General features: G+C 40.6%; 1 protein-coding gene across 3 annotated transcripts; it reads left to right on the forward strand.

The window, feature by feature from the left end:
• The first annotated feature begins 362 nt into the window (after nt 1–362).
• On the forward strand, nt 363–7,831 carry LOC311060736 (uncharacterized protein). 3 transcript variants are annotated; one of them, XM_084079043.1, is made up of 13 exons: nt 363–476; nt 2,095–2,251; nt 2,357–2,492; nt 3,109–3,222; nt 3,330–3,412; nt 3,911–3,991; nt 4,319–4,393; nt 4,586–4,633; nt 4,773–4,869; nt 5,007–5,135; nt 5,442–5,533; nt 5,760–5,960; nt 7,112–7,831. In XM_084079043.1, the coding sequence occupies exons 9-11, from the start codon at nt 4,791–4,793 to the stop codon at nt 5,489–5,491; spliced, it is 258 nt and encodes an 85-aa protein (XP_083935169.1). In that variant the 5' UTR covers nt 363–476; nt 2,095–2,251; nt 2,357–2,492; nt 3,109–3,222; nt 3,330–3,412; nt 3,911–3,991; nt 4,319–4,393; nt 4,586–4,633; nt 4,773–4,790; the 3' UTR covers nt 5,492–5,533; nt 5,760–5,960; nt 7,112–7,831. The 3 variants fall into 3 exon arrangements, with proteins under 3 accessions (XP_083935169.1, XP_083935168.1, XP_083935167.1); XM_084079042.1 differs by lacking the exons at nt 3,330–3,412; nt 3,911–3,991; XM_084079041.1 differs by lacking the exons at nt 363–476; nt 2,095–2,251; nt 2,357–2,492; nt 3,109–3,222; nt 3,330–3,412 and having other exon boundaries at nt 3,419–3,991.
• Nucleotides 7,832–13,140: the final 5,309 nt, after the last annotated feature.

Below are 13,140 nucleotides of genomic sequence, written 5' to 3' on the forward strand. Positions count from 1 at the left end.
GTCCTCTTTTGAGTCTGAAAACATGTTTTTTAATTTAAAAAAAATATTTTTGAAAAATGTGAGAAAAGCTTAACTTTGAACTATTTCAAAAATCTATAACTTCTTATTGCAGATCAGCTATTTTCTTTTTTTTCTTCGACCATTTTTTTAATATAGTTTGTTGATTACTTTTGATGCAGTATTTTTTTTTTTTTTTAGGTATTAAAAGGGTTACTTAAATTGTCACTTCACTGTCACTGCCACCTACAGATCCCCCCCAATCAGGTGGGGATCCCCTGGGGGTCCCGATCCACAGGTTGAGAACCTGACCAGACCTACAGTGCGACATTACGTCATTACGTCACGCAGCTGTTCAAGGCGGAGCTTATCAGTTTTGAACCGGCCGGTCGGGTTCAGCCAGAGAAACTAACCGTCGGCTAAGAGAACATTTATTTACAAACCAGTTGCTTCCGTGCTTCTACTCTACTAGATAACAGGTAAGATGAATTACTTTATGGAATTAAAGTGTGTTATCCAACTTGTTAGTATCGTAAACGTCGTGCATTTGTCGTGTATTAGCTATGGATCACACGACGCTCGTCCATCACGAGCGTCACGGCCGAACTTCAACCAGTTTTTTGCACTTTCTCCATTTACAACCTGTACATCTGCATAAACGTTCAGATTTTAAATATAAAGTGCTCAATCTATGGTCACGGATGTTACAAGTCTACTCGGGCACTCGGCAATACCCGTATCGTCTGTATTGTTCAATAAAAAGCATTTTAATTCGATCGATGGCCATTTTCTCCGTATTTCTGTACGCTTTCAACTACTTGACCCTATCGGTTGGGAGGAGTACTGCACTCTGTTACATTATAACTCTATGACAAAATGGCCACCGATCGGATTAAAATGCTTTTTTTTTTAACAATCCGGAATATACGGGTACTTACACCGACCCGAAGTGGATTGTAACATCCGTGGCCATGGGGTAAGCACTTTATATTTGAAATCTGAACGTTAATGTAGATGTAGGGCATTACATGGAGAACGTGCAAACACCAGGTTGAAGTTTCGTCATGACTGTCATAATACAGGGGGTTATACAGACTCACGCATGCCCAAACATCACTGATCTACAAGCTCACAGCGACGCATTGTGAGCTTTCAAATCAGTTTTTTTGGGGCGTGCAACACAGTCTTAGACATGGCATTAGCATATTAATTTCCATGTGGTGCATGATGTCATTGTTTATTTCAGGTATAAATCAGACCACATCAGTGAGAGCTAATGTTGGCCTCATTTGTTTTGACTGTAATTCATTATTATTATTATTATTATTACATCTATGAATTTTGTTTTGAACCTACAGTACAAAGTAAAATCATTTAATTTAGGGAAAGAGAGTACAAATGTACCAATGGAATGAATGGATCCTTAAGACCAGGGGTCTTCAACGTTTTCAGGCCATGGACCCCCTAGCTGAGAGAGAGATGAGGCAGGGACCCCCTCTATATTGTATAAAATTGTGTTTCAGATTCAACTTTTTTTGTTTACTTGGTCTGCTCTTTTTCCCTCTTTGCCAAAAATAGCTGATCTACAAGCTTGCAGCGTGAGGCGTTGTGAGCTTGTAGATCTGCTATTTTTGGCTAAAGTTCTCCTCACAAAAGGGATGCTAAGGTTCAATTGGTTAAGGTAAAATAAATAATCATATCACACAAAGATTTGGCGGACCCCCTGTAGTAATTCTGAGGACCCCCTAGGGGTCCCGGACCCCCTGTTGAAGACCCCTGCTTAAGACAGTTAAATTAACATAATCATATCACACAAAGATTTGGTGGACCCCCTGTAGTAATTCTGACCCCTTGTAGTTATTCTGAGGACCCCCTAGGGGTCCCGGACCCCCTGTTGAAGACCCCTGCTTAAGACAGTTAAATTAACACTGAGTTTAGTCTGCACACTTTTTACTGTTTTTTTCTAATCTGTTTTAAAGCATTGCAAATACGGAGACTATATGGAGGTCATGTTTTAGTTTAACAGTCTATTGTTATGTGGAAAGCAACAGACAAACACTGTTAACATGCAAACCATATATGTCAAATTATCTTTAGGTGAAGTTCTCACAGCTACACAATGGATGCTGAGCATTGAGGTCGGTCGTTGTGGCTCCACAGATCAACTTCCTGGCTGGAATGGCAGTTTTCCAGTTATTACAACTTTGGTGTACCAGGAGGAGCACGCCTGTTACACACTGGAATTCATTCAAAGGTAACTTTCTGCTTGAAGTAGAACCATCATGTGTAACTCAAAAGATGTGCTCTCTTGTAGAACAGCTGTGAGTGCACCTTTTCCATATGTGTTTTGTGATTTCAGATGTTTCGTTGGGATCAACCCATTGGCGCAATTTGGCGGTGGCACCAAACAACAAAGCTGCTCAGCCAGAAAAGTGGGTTTGTCCTCCTGTCTCCTCCCTCCTGAAGCAATTGATGGACTTCGATTGGCTTTGAGTGTAAGTTATGTGCAAAACATTTGGACCATTCTCTTCCCCACTATATGAATGACATTGTCATGGTCATATTTTAGTAGAGTTTTATTACTTAATTAGTTTTTTTTAGATCTCTATCTCAGGCTCTGATTTTAGGAGTTGTTCAGAAGTAAAGAAGTGGTCAGAACACTGTCTTAAGTTACATTTTATTTATCTATTTGTAAGAACGTTTCGATTAGCTGACCTTCATTAGGTAGTTAAGCAAATAAATCTTAAGTAATTGAATATGGTGTGCAGGACCACTTATTTTCTTCTCTACGTTGGCTGTCATCTCCTGTGTAACTGCATGTCCTTTGTAAGTAGGTGTGCAAAAGGACTTTACCTATTAGGTGTTGTTCAGAAAAGGGAAAGTCAACTAATGTAAGAAGAAAGGATCACAGGGCAGTTTCTGGATTGCCCCTCACCTCCCCAGACCTGCCATCTTCTAACTGTCCACACACCTTTCCTCATCACCTGTATCACATGACAACTGTCCCCAATTCTCAGCCCTGTAGATACCTGACCTTCTCTGCTTGTCTTCCCACCTACACCTCATAATCAGCTTTCAATACTTATATTGTTCTTTTTTGTGCCCTTCCAGATTGTCATGTCACTGATTTCCAACCATGAGTTCCTCACCCCGGTGGATGCCTGCTGGTTTAGACATCCTGCCTGAATGGACTTTTGACATCTCCTTAACGGACTTGTTTGCCGTGTGAGTTTTATGCCTCAAGAGTTTTGGTTCCACGCCCTTTTTCTCTTTTTTTGTTTTGGTTTATTTTCAGATATTTTTTTCTAATGTTAGATTTCATGTCTCTCCAGCCTTCTGCTCAATGGTCTGCACCACAGCTAGCAAGCCCTAAGGCCATCACACCCAGGGCTTCTGTCCACAGATTCCTGACACGGTACAATGTTCTTTTCAATACTATGTAAGGTCTTTACTTAACCCATTTAGACCTGGGAACGATTCTACAAATGTCTTCTAAATCCTGACAGTTTTCTGAAAAAACCCTGTTTCTATGTCAGTCATTCTCAAACATTTTTATGTCAAGGACCCCCAAGATTATATGTAATTGGCCGCCGACCACCATCTGAAAATATGTTGTTCCAGGGACCCCCCTGAAGCAAAGATTTCAGTTAAAAACGCTCTGAAAAAAAATATCCAAAGATTTGCACTACATTTTCACGTTTTTTCAAAAAGTGCCGGGCTATGAAATTGTAGATCTGCTATTTTTCAATAGCTAAAGTATAACATAATGCTTAAAACACCAAAAGGAGTCCCGTACAAAATGGGTTAAAGATAAAAATGTCGTAAGTGTTGGTTAGTTAATCTACAATTGGCTGTAGATTTTCAATTTGACAGACTACAAACTACCGCTAATGTTATTTTGCTATGTCTCCAGCTTTATGATCCGTTTTCAAGTGGGGCTAGCCCTTGGGCCACACCGGTCTTTCCCCAGGCCCTCTGCCCAGCTCTTGACACGGTAAAATGTTTTCAATACATTTAATGTCTACATTTAAGTTGTGACTTTGTAACATTTCAGATATACTGTAAGTGTTGGGTTCACTAGTAGTAAGAGACCACACCTTCTGCTCAAATTTAACAGTATCGCAGGGCAAAGCTGTGGATGAGAAGGTTTGTTGGGGAGGAGGGGGGAATTCATTTGAGTCAACTGATCTCGGGTGTATTTATACTGTGGTGAATGTTATGTGATGAACACAACACTCCATTGAACACAACTTCATTTAGTAAATGTATTTGTACTGATCTTTGACAGACTACAAACTAATGTCATTTTTCTGTCTCTCAGCCTTATGACCCATTTAACTATGGTCTACAGCCATGCCCTCCGGCCTCTACACAGGCCTGTCGACCTGTTGAAGAGGTATGTTTTCTTTAGATTGAATTTATTTGTGACTTGTATTACATTCCACATTGCTTTTGATTGGTCTATCTAAAATCCACAATGCATTGCATAAAGGCATAGCTATTTTTTAAAGATCTTTGACAGACTACAAACTAAGGTTACTTTTCTATGTCTCTGCAACCTTGTGATACCTTTTACCCCGATCTACAGCCATACCCTCCAGCCTCTTCTACACAGGCCTGCCGACCTGTTGATGAGGTATGTCTTTCTTAACCCATTTAGACCTACAAGCTCGGAGCACAGCACTCGGTGCTGCGCTATGAGCTTGTATAGTAGCCTATAGTTTTGATGATTTTTGACCAAGTACAATTAAGGGCCTTTTCTCTTTTCTGCACAGCCGTATGCAGCTACATATATGGACTTGGATCAGTGGAACCAAGAAACACCCAGTGTACTGCAACCTCCATCTCCGTCCAGTGATGCTCCAGTAGAAGGTGTGGTTCCTCAGCTAAGTGTCAGCAGACTTGGCACTGTTGTCCTTCAAATTCAGGATTCATAGATGAGTTTTGCATTCTACTTTTTTTTTTTTTACTTTTCTTTACAGTTTTTGACGTGCTTTCAATCTTTCCAGGTCAACCAAATCCATCGGACCAGAGCATACCAGAGGGTCAAGGGTGGCAGCCTTGCGACTCTTGTCGGTTTGAGGTGGAGAAGCTCCAGCTCCAGTTGAGGAGGATAACCACTGTGCTCTCCAGTATCAGTAAGTTTTATTGCCTGTAATGTTGCAGTTTTCAGTTGTCTGCTAATGTCTTTGTCTCACTTGAAACTTTACTTTATCCTGTACCTCTTTTGTGAGTTCTCTGACATGACTGGAAAACTTTGGTATCCCAAAATATCCCTACATTTTCTGTTTACTGAAGAGCAGGGGAGATCGACCCCTGCTACTGAACAAATACTCATCAATGACTGCTATCAGAATATACTGTAGAGCTATATAGAACAGTACTCAATCTTATTGTTTTACAAATACACTCAGTAGACTCAGATTTTTTTGTCTTTGTTCTAGGCTCTGAGCAACTAGACGCACTGAAGGGCTTTATCACCCTGGTGACCTAGAGTCTGGAGTGTCCAGTCTCGGGCAGCAGGAGCTATATCCAGGTATGGATGTTTACGTTTGCCATACATTTCACACTGAACCTGACGTTCTTGGTAGCGAGTGATCCGTGTTGTGAGCTGCAACTAGATAGTGAAGTTTTCAGAAGGTCACAGTTGTCTGTTTTCATGGTGCACTGAGCGCAGAAAGGGGTCAATGTAGCTGAGCCTTACAAGTGCAAAACTGATGTCTTAAAATGCAGTTGGTTAATTGCTCGCTCTCTATTCACAGGCTGTGGACAGTTGATTTCCTCTGTGCAGCTGGCAGCCATACACCAGCGTGCCAGGAAGGACTGCAAGAGGCTATTCCACGCGTTGTTCGAGGTGTTCTTCACCCATGAGGAGTGCCGCAATGCCGTCATATGCGGAAAGCATGGTGTCATCCCAGAGGGGAAGAACAAACTGGATGAGGCGAAGAGGGATGCACTGTTCAGTAAGTATTTGTCACACCACTAGTTCCTCAGAGTAGTGTTATAGATGGCCAGTCAGTGGAGTTGGTAACCACTTATAGATATCTTGGGACCATAATCGACAATCGTCTGAAATTCGATTCCAATACTGAAATTGTTTGCAAGAAAGGCCAGCAGTGCCTTTTCTGTTTAAGGAAGTTAGCCAGGTTTCAGGTAAACAAATCAATGATATGAATGTCATATACTTTGCTGCTATTTGCTGGTATGATAATCTAGGTATTAGACAGAAAAATGCCCTTAAAGGAGAATTCCATACTAAAAGGCTTTCTTACCTTTCTTTGTAGTTGTTAAGTACACACCAAAGAGGTCCAGGTGTTATTTTGTGCAAAAGCTCCTTATTGGCCTTATTTCCCCTACCATGAGCCCTAAATGAATTGCATTGAATGGGGCTATGGGGTGTTGTGCTAATTCGCTTATTTCTTTTGCTCAAAATTATTATTATTTTTGTATATATCCTCTTTCCATAATGTAAATAATATCCCAAGCGGCACACTTTACTACTTATTTCGATGGAAATAAGCGAATTAGCACAACACCCCATAGCCCCATTCAATTCCCATTCCATTCAATGCAATTCATTGAGGGCCTACGGTAGGGGAAATAGGCAATAAGGAGTTTTTGCACAAAATAAACACCTGGACCTCTTTGGTGGGGACGTAACAACTACAAAGAAAGGTAAGAAAGCATTCTAGCATGGAATTCTCCTTTTAAGGGGGCTAAAAAGATTGTTGGGGGTATCTTGTGACAATATACACATGTCTGTCTTACTGTATTGTGTTTTAGGGCGTTTATTATCTGCTGTGAAAGGCCCAGCTTGGGACATATAAATATTCTTGATCCTTGACAAATCTTGGTTTTGTAAATTATATTCTCAATTTATGATGTCACCAATACATTATCATTGGGCAATTTGGCTGCCTTTGTGCAGTAAAAAAAATGCATGTTCCAACATGTTGCGCTGGTGGGACGTACAGTACACTCTGAACCAGGTTGGCCTCGTCTGTGGCTATGCTGTGCTCAGTCTGTAGAGTCATATAGTCTTTAAAATGTATATATTTAACCGGGGGAAACCCATGTTGACTGACTTGTGTCATGTCATCTTCTCTGTCTGCAGACTACGTCTTGCGGTGTTCCTCTCTGGCATCATGGACCAATGGTTTCAGTGAAGAGGGCTTGAAGAAAGCCATGACCAACAAGTGCCGAAGCCGTGCTGCAAAGGACTATGTACTCCCCAGTGTTTTTGGCAGCAGATTTTAGTTTTAGTCATTAGTCTCTTGAATAGTTTTCACTTAGTTTAGTCACCTGGAATGTTTTAGTGTTAGTCTAGTTTTAGTCAACTAAATGTCATAAGATTTTAGTCGACTAAATCTACAGTTGATTTAGTCGACTAAAAATGTATTTTGTCGGGCCTTGATGCCGTCGTAATGACTGTTTTTGCACTTGCTGAAAATAGCTCTACAAGCTCACAACACGTTGCACCGCGACACGTGAGCTTGTAGATCTGCAATTTTCAGCATGCAACTAATTGTAAGATGACATATACTAGATCGCTTGTCCACTAGTCCCTTCCTAACATTTTAGTCTAGTTATTTGTTGACGAAATTGTCAGTATATTTAGTCATCATAGCTTTTATTTAGTTTCCATTTAGTTTGTCAGTGGAAAAAGGTAGAACATTTTTCGTCTTAGTTTTAGTCTCCCCACTCCCAGTATACCTAAGTTTCAACTTTTATGTAAATTGATGCCAATACATTTTTGTTTTTGTACATATAAATATATGTTAAAGCTGCCTGCTGTTTGTGGATACTTCAATAAATGTGTTTTTGCCACAATTAATGCTGTTTTTTAAATATTTATTAGCATGTTCACTCATTTATACCTCAATGAGAAATGGGAAATTAAATCTCAATTATTGCTAATGTATGTCTCAATGAGAAGCTAAAGAGACTTAACAAAGCCAATAGGGAGATCTCACCTATGCCTCATTTATCACTCAAATACAGCTCTTAATGTATCTCGCCTATGTCTCATGTATCTCTCAAATACAGCTTTTAATGTATCTCGCCCATGTCTCATTTATCTCCCAAATACAGCTCTTAATGTATCTTGTCTATTCCTCATCTATCTCTCAAATACAGCTCTAATGTATATACCGCTGTCTCCCACTATGTCTCGCTTACGGATCCTAGTATTCAAGTTAGGAGCCATAAAATCCATAGGTGATCTTTAAGTGATCTTCAAATGAGAAATAAAAGCTGGTTGCTCAAGAGAAGCATCTGAGATTAAAATGAGAAGCAGATTTTTCCTCTGGGAACAACAGAACAATTTAAAGATAATACACCTACTAGTTGCAATACGAGTGTGTGGCACCATACACATGTAATATTTGTGTGGATTCGTAAATAAGTTGTAAGAATCTGCTCAGATTTCAGAGTGCTCTAGACAGTGCATACTGTAGGCCTGATTTATTTAAGAACGGTCATTTTCCATTTAGATTTTTTAAAATACATTCAAATGATCGTTCATCCCACGTATAAACGTGATTATGATCTGTTTTGTTTTGTTACATGTAGAAGTATGTTGAATAATCTATAGAGTAGCAAAGAAGCCACAACCGTTGTATTTTGCAATGACACTGCATCTAACCGTCATTGTTGTCTTGTCTTGTCACTTAATGTTAAGACACATAGAAAACCGTTTAGTTCAGTGCTTTGAATTTTCGATCGGCGATGCTCTGAGCTCTCTCCTAATGACCAAGAAAGAGCTCCCTGCATTCCAAAGCTCTCTGAGCGTATTTTTGAATGTACAAAGTGTGTATGGGGTGGCACCTGGTCTGTTGCCAACTCTCCTGAGAGAAATAAACCAACCCACCTCCAAAAACAAGCCAAATCTTGAGAGAGAAATAAGCCAAATCTGGCCTTGAAAAACAAGCCAAAATGAACCCAACAATATGGCCATGTATTTCTAATAAAACAAAAATTAGATGCATATATTATTATAATTACTATGTATAATTTATGATTCGGTTATTTATTATAACATTATACACATACTTGAGCCAGGGGCTCAATAAGTAGAGACACCAGACCGAATATTTATATACATAATTTTAAGCCTGGAATCAAGCCATCCAGGCTCCTGGTGAATCATGACCATAAAGCATTTGATTCTGTGTAAAAAAAAATATATATTTTCAAATATTTTATGTCCAACTTTCTTCCACCAACAGCTGAGCTCTTTGATGAAATCAAACAATGTTTCTGTCTGTATTTGACAACGTCTTAATTTCTGTTCACCTGTGTTTATTTCTGTTGTTGTGTTGTATGTGTGTCACGAGAACAACTGGAGATACAACACAGAGTCTAAAGTTTAAGTCCAAGGGTGTTTATTTAAACAAAGGAGGAATTGGGGAGGTTGGTGGTGTTGGTTAGGAGTGGTGAGAGGAGCAGGGCGAGGCTGGAGGCAGGGAGGGAGGGAGGGAGAGAGGGAGGCAAGGAGGCACGAAGGCAGGGACGCAAGGAGGCAAGCAGGCAGGGAGGGAGGCAAGGAGGCAAGGTCTAGTCAACGTCTAGTAATGACATGTGCCCATCAGTCCAATAGGTGGCAGTATGATTCTATATGTTATTGAAGAGAGTAGTTTTAAGCATCCTCCTAGACCAATTATTTGTTTACTAACATTGAGACTGGACGCACAGGTGATTGTTTCACGCAATCAATTCCCAACCTGTTGTTTCGGGATGCGCTGGTTTCAGCACACCCCAAACCCCTCTTGTGTGTTGGCTAGTGAGGCGCGTCCTTGCGAGACCTGATAGAATGGGTTTCATCGCGTGCATACTGGTTGCACGCATACTGGTTCTTATCAGTGTGACGTTGTCTGTTAAGGGGTCTTCTACAAAGCTCTGTGGGATGTCAGTGCGGTGAGCCCAAAATCTCTTCTGTCCGGTTCTCCTCAGTGGCTGGAGCATTTGCTCTGCATTTGCACACAAGACTTCACGGTCAAAACGTTGGTTTAATTTTAAAATAAACATTTTGCATCGTGGCTAAGAGCTGTTTGAACCTCACCCTTTGTCAGTACTGTTACCTGCCGTGGCCAGCACCTCATCAACACAGGTGTGCACTCCCTCCTTCTGTGTTTGCCTGCATTTGCACACAGCCATTGACCATTACCATGTGCACGGAACACCAAAGCCTGTTTTTCGCTTTCCCCAAATGTCAGCTGTTTATTAGCGTTTTTATGTAAAAGAATGTCGCCATGGTTACGGCCCCCCGAACTATGGGATGGCCCCCCGAGCTATGGGACGAATGATCAAACTGCGCATGCGTCGAATCCACACTGCACTGTGTTGCACTGTTGCTGTCTGCCACAAGCACACACAGAGAACGTGCTTAAACTTGCGTGTGTGTGTCTGTGTGTGTGTGTGTGTGTGTATGTGCATCTGTGTGGGTTCGCGTGTGAGTGTTCACTGTGGGTCCAGGACGCGGCAACGGAACACGTGCGCGTGAGGGTCCGTCCGGCTGCCCGTGTGTGTGTGTGTGTGTGGGCGTCGCAAGCTTGTAGATCTGCTATTTTTGGTATTTTCGCCAAAAGTGCCCTTTTAGAAACTTCAGCCCCAGCCCGGCTAACATTCTCTGCACGTCCCTGAGGTAGACGCCCCATTGGCCAGTGGGGCAGTACTGTATGTCAACACCGCCTCCATATTATGCAGAGAAGCTTGTCATAACTCCACTGTTAGAAATATACCTGAAATGTATAGTATAGGTACCTGAGACTAACAATTTGTTCTGTTTTACAACCATTACTGTTACTATATGCAAGATAGGGTGTTGGAAATCCACATTTTTTATTTAACAAAGTGTAACCCGGTGGATATTTTATGTTGTGGGTAATTTGTTTTAACTTGGTGGACTTTATTTTGTCAAATGTACTGGTGTTTTTATTTTGTAATGTGTCTCTGTATTTTTGGTTAAAGCTGAAAAGCATACAAATGTCATTATTAGTGTACTTGATTACTTGGTAGAAGTGGGGGATGGGTGGAGTCAGGGGCCAGGAGTGAGTGAGTGGACAGGTGCGTGTGGTTTCCAATCAAGGAGAGAGAGAGAGGAGAAGACAGGAGCACAGACTAGGCTGTGTCAGTTTGTCAGTGATCCAAAATGTTGTGATATTATTATGTAAAAAAAAGTATAAGCTGTAGTTTCTGTGTGTGTCTGCTCAACAATTACAGTGAAGTTGCAGTAATCATTTGTGGAAGTGGACTGAACGTCAGAAAGAGTGAATCAGTGCTTGCTAAACCAGGAAGGGCAAGTGACGTTTTTAGTTACTACTTACTAGTGTAGAGAGACATGGTGGAGCTAAAGACAGTCAAAATGCCTTTAAAGTCTCTGCTATACGTCGAGATAATGGAGGAGGAGATATGTTTTCTGCAGTGAGCTGTCAGCTCATGCATCCTGAACATTCTTCTGCTGTTCCTCCCGTTTGGAAGCTGGGACCGAGGTGTGCTGCTGGAGAGGGCCTCTAAACTGTTGCATCATCACCTACAGACACTCATCACACAAAAGGTACCGTTTTATTTTCCTTGCTCAGGAGAGCGAAGGGGCCATCCGCTTTAGAACACAACGTACCCAAGCATCACTAGAGGCCTGGGTTTTAAATAATTGGGTTTAATTCTTTATTGCTGCTTGCTAGTGTGTAAGGTGTGAAAGGTTGTGGGCCCACATTTATTGCTTCATTTTCAGGTTGAAATATATTGTTCTTTGAACAAAGTGTATTTGGTTTAATGAGGTAATCCACCGGGTTAATTTATAATCTAAAAGGATTCATTTAATATAGGCCAAAGGTGTTAATGTTTTGTCTAATTTGAAATAGTATCAAAAGGGTACATTTAGGTAGGCTGAACACTTTCACTGAACTTTGAACAATCCATGTCATGTTATTGTCTGTTGTCTGTGTTTGTCTAAGTAAATATTATGATTTTATTATACTTGCCTGACTGGAAATTGGTTACTGGGTATTTAAATAATAGAACCATTTACTTTTACTCACCTGGTAACCTGAATCAAAGTGATACTCACCTGTTAACCTGGGAATTAAGATACTTACGTTCTAATTACCTGGAAGAAAGAAAAGAGTGTTGATTATATCTACAGTAGCTGTGAATTTATTCAATAAAAAAATCTTACCGGCGTGCACCTGAAACATACGAAATAAATCAAACTAAATGTAATCGTATTTTAAGGATAACCAAAATAACTCTGGGCCCTTTATCCATAATTAGAGGGGCAGGAGCGCAACAAAAGTATCCAATATCGTAACATAAATACATGTTACAGTTACAAATTGATTCAATGAACACTCACGATATCACTGTGTGTGAGAGAGATGCTATACTGCTGACATGCTTGAGAGTTCCCCATGGCGCGTTGTGTGACGCGTCACGGCTGATACAAATACAAAGCGTCCAGCTACTGTATGTTAGAGCAGGTACTGTATAATACTGTATGCTGTGATGGGTTTATTATTACTGCTGTTGCTGCTATGACACCTGAATCACTGCATGGAGATTAAATGATGCTTGTTAAGCGTTAAGGGTCATGATGCCTAACATGAGAGTACGCTCCCTGGTAAGCAACTTCAGGCTTGATAACGCATTGATCGTTATAGCAGCTGTGGTCTAAACAGCCGTTAAAGCTGCTTAAATTAATAACCTTCCAAATAACTGCAGCGTCATGCCATGACTTCCTAGCAGTGGTGGAAAAGGTACTCAAATGTTTTACTCAAGTAAAAGTATCAAAAAAATCTAGAAAAAATAAGTTACAAGTAAATGTCCGGAATTCAAAATTTACTTGAGTAAAAGTACAAAAGTATTGGTGGGGAGGGGGCTTTAAGGGCTCTGGCACAGGCACACATCAACATTCAATAATAAAATGTAACATTTCTGGGCCCAAGACATTTCTAGTAGTCTAACTTTTTAAATACAGAGGTATGGTCCCCTATAAAAAATAAATAAAAAAAACCTTCCCGCTCGACGCCGGATTTGATCCCGGTTTCCTGCTCAAGTGCTGATTTTTTTTTTACCAATGAGATAGATCCATGCCTGCTAGCTCAGGGGATAAATTGAATCTTGACCACCAGGTCAAAATTTGTGTCA

The sequence above is a fragment of the Gymnoscopelus microlampas genome (assembly GCF_963454915.1).
Source record: "Gymnoscopelus microlampas genome assembly, chromosome: 14".
Classification (NCBI taxonomy): Eukaryota; Metazoa; Chordata; class Actinopteri; order Myctophiformes; family Myctophidae; genus Gymnoscopelus; species Gymnoscopelus microlampas.

Bases quoted from the DNA above. Each gene is read 5' to 3' on its own strand.
- LOC311060736 (XM_084079041.1), top strand. From the start codon at position 3,888: ATGTTATTTTGCTATGTCTCCAGCTTTATGATCCGTTTTCAAGTGGGG. The intron at 4,394-4,585 runs GTATGTTTTCTT...CCCGATCTACAG, and splicing joins CCTGTCGACCTGTTGAAGAG to CCATACCCTCCAGCCTCTTC. The intron at 4,634-4,772 runs GTATGTCTTTCT...TTTTCTGCACAG, and splicing joins CCTGCCGACCTGTTGATGAG to CCGTATGCAGCTACATATAT.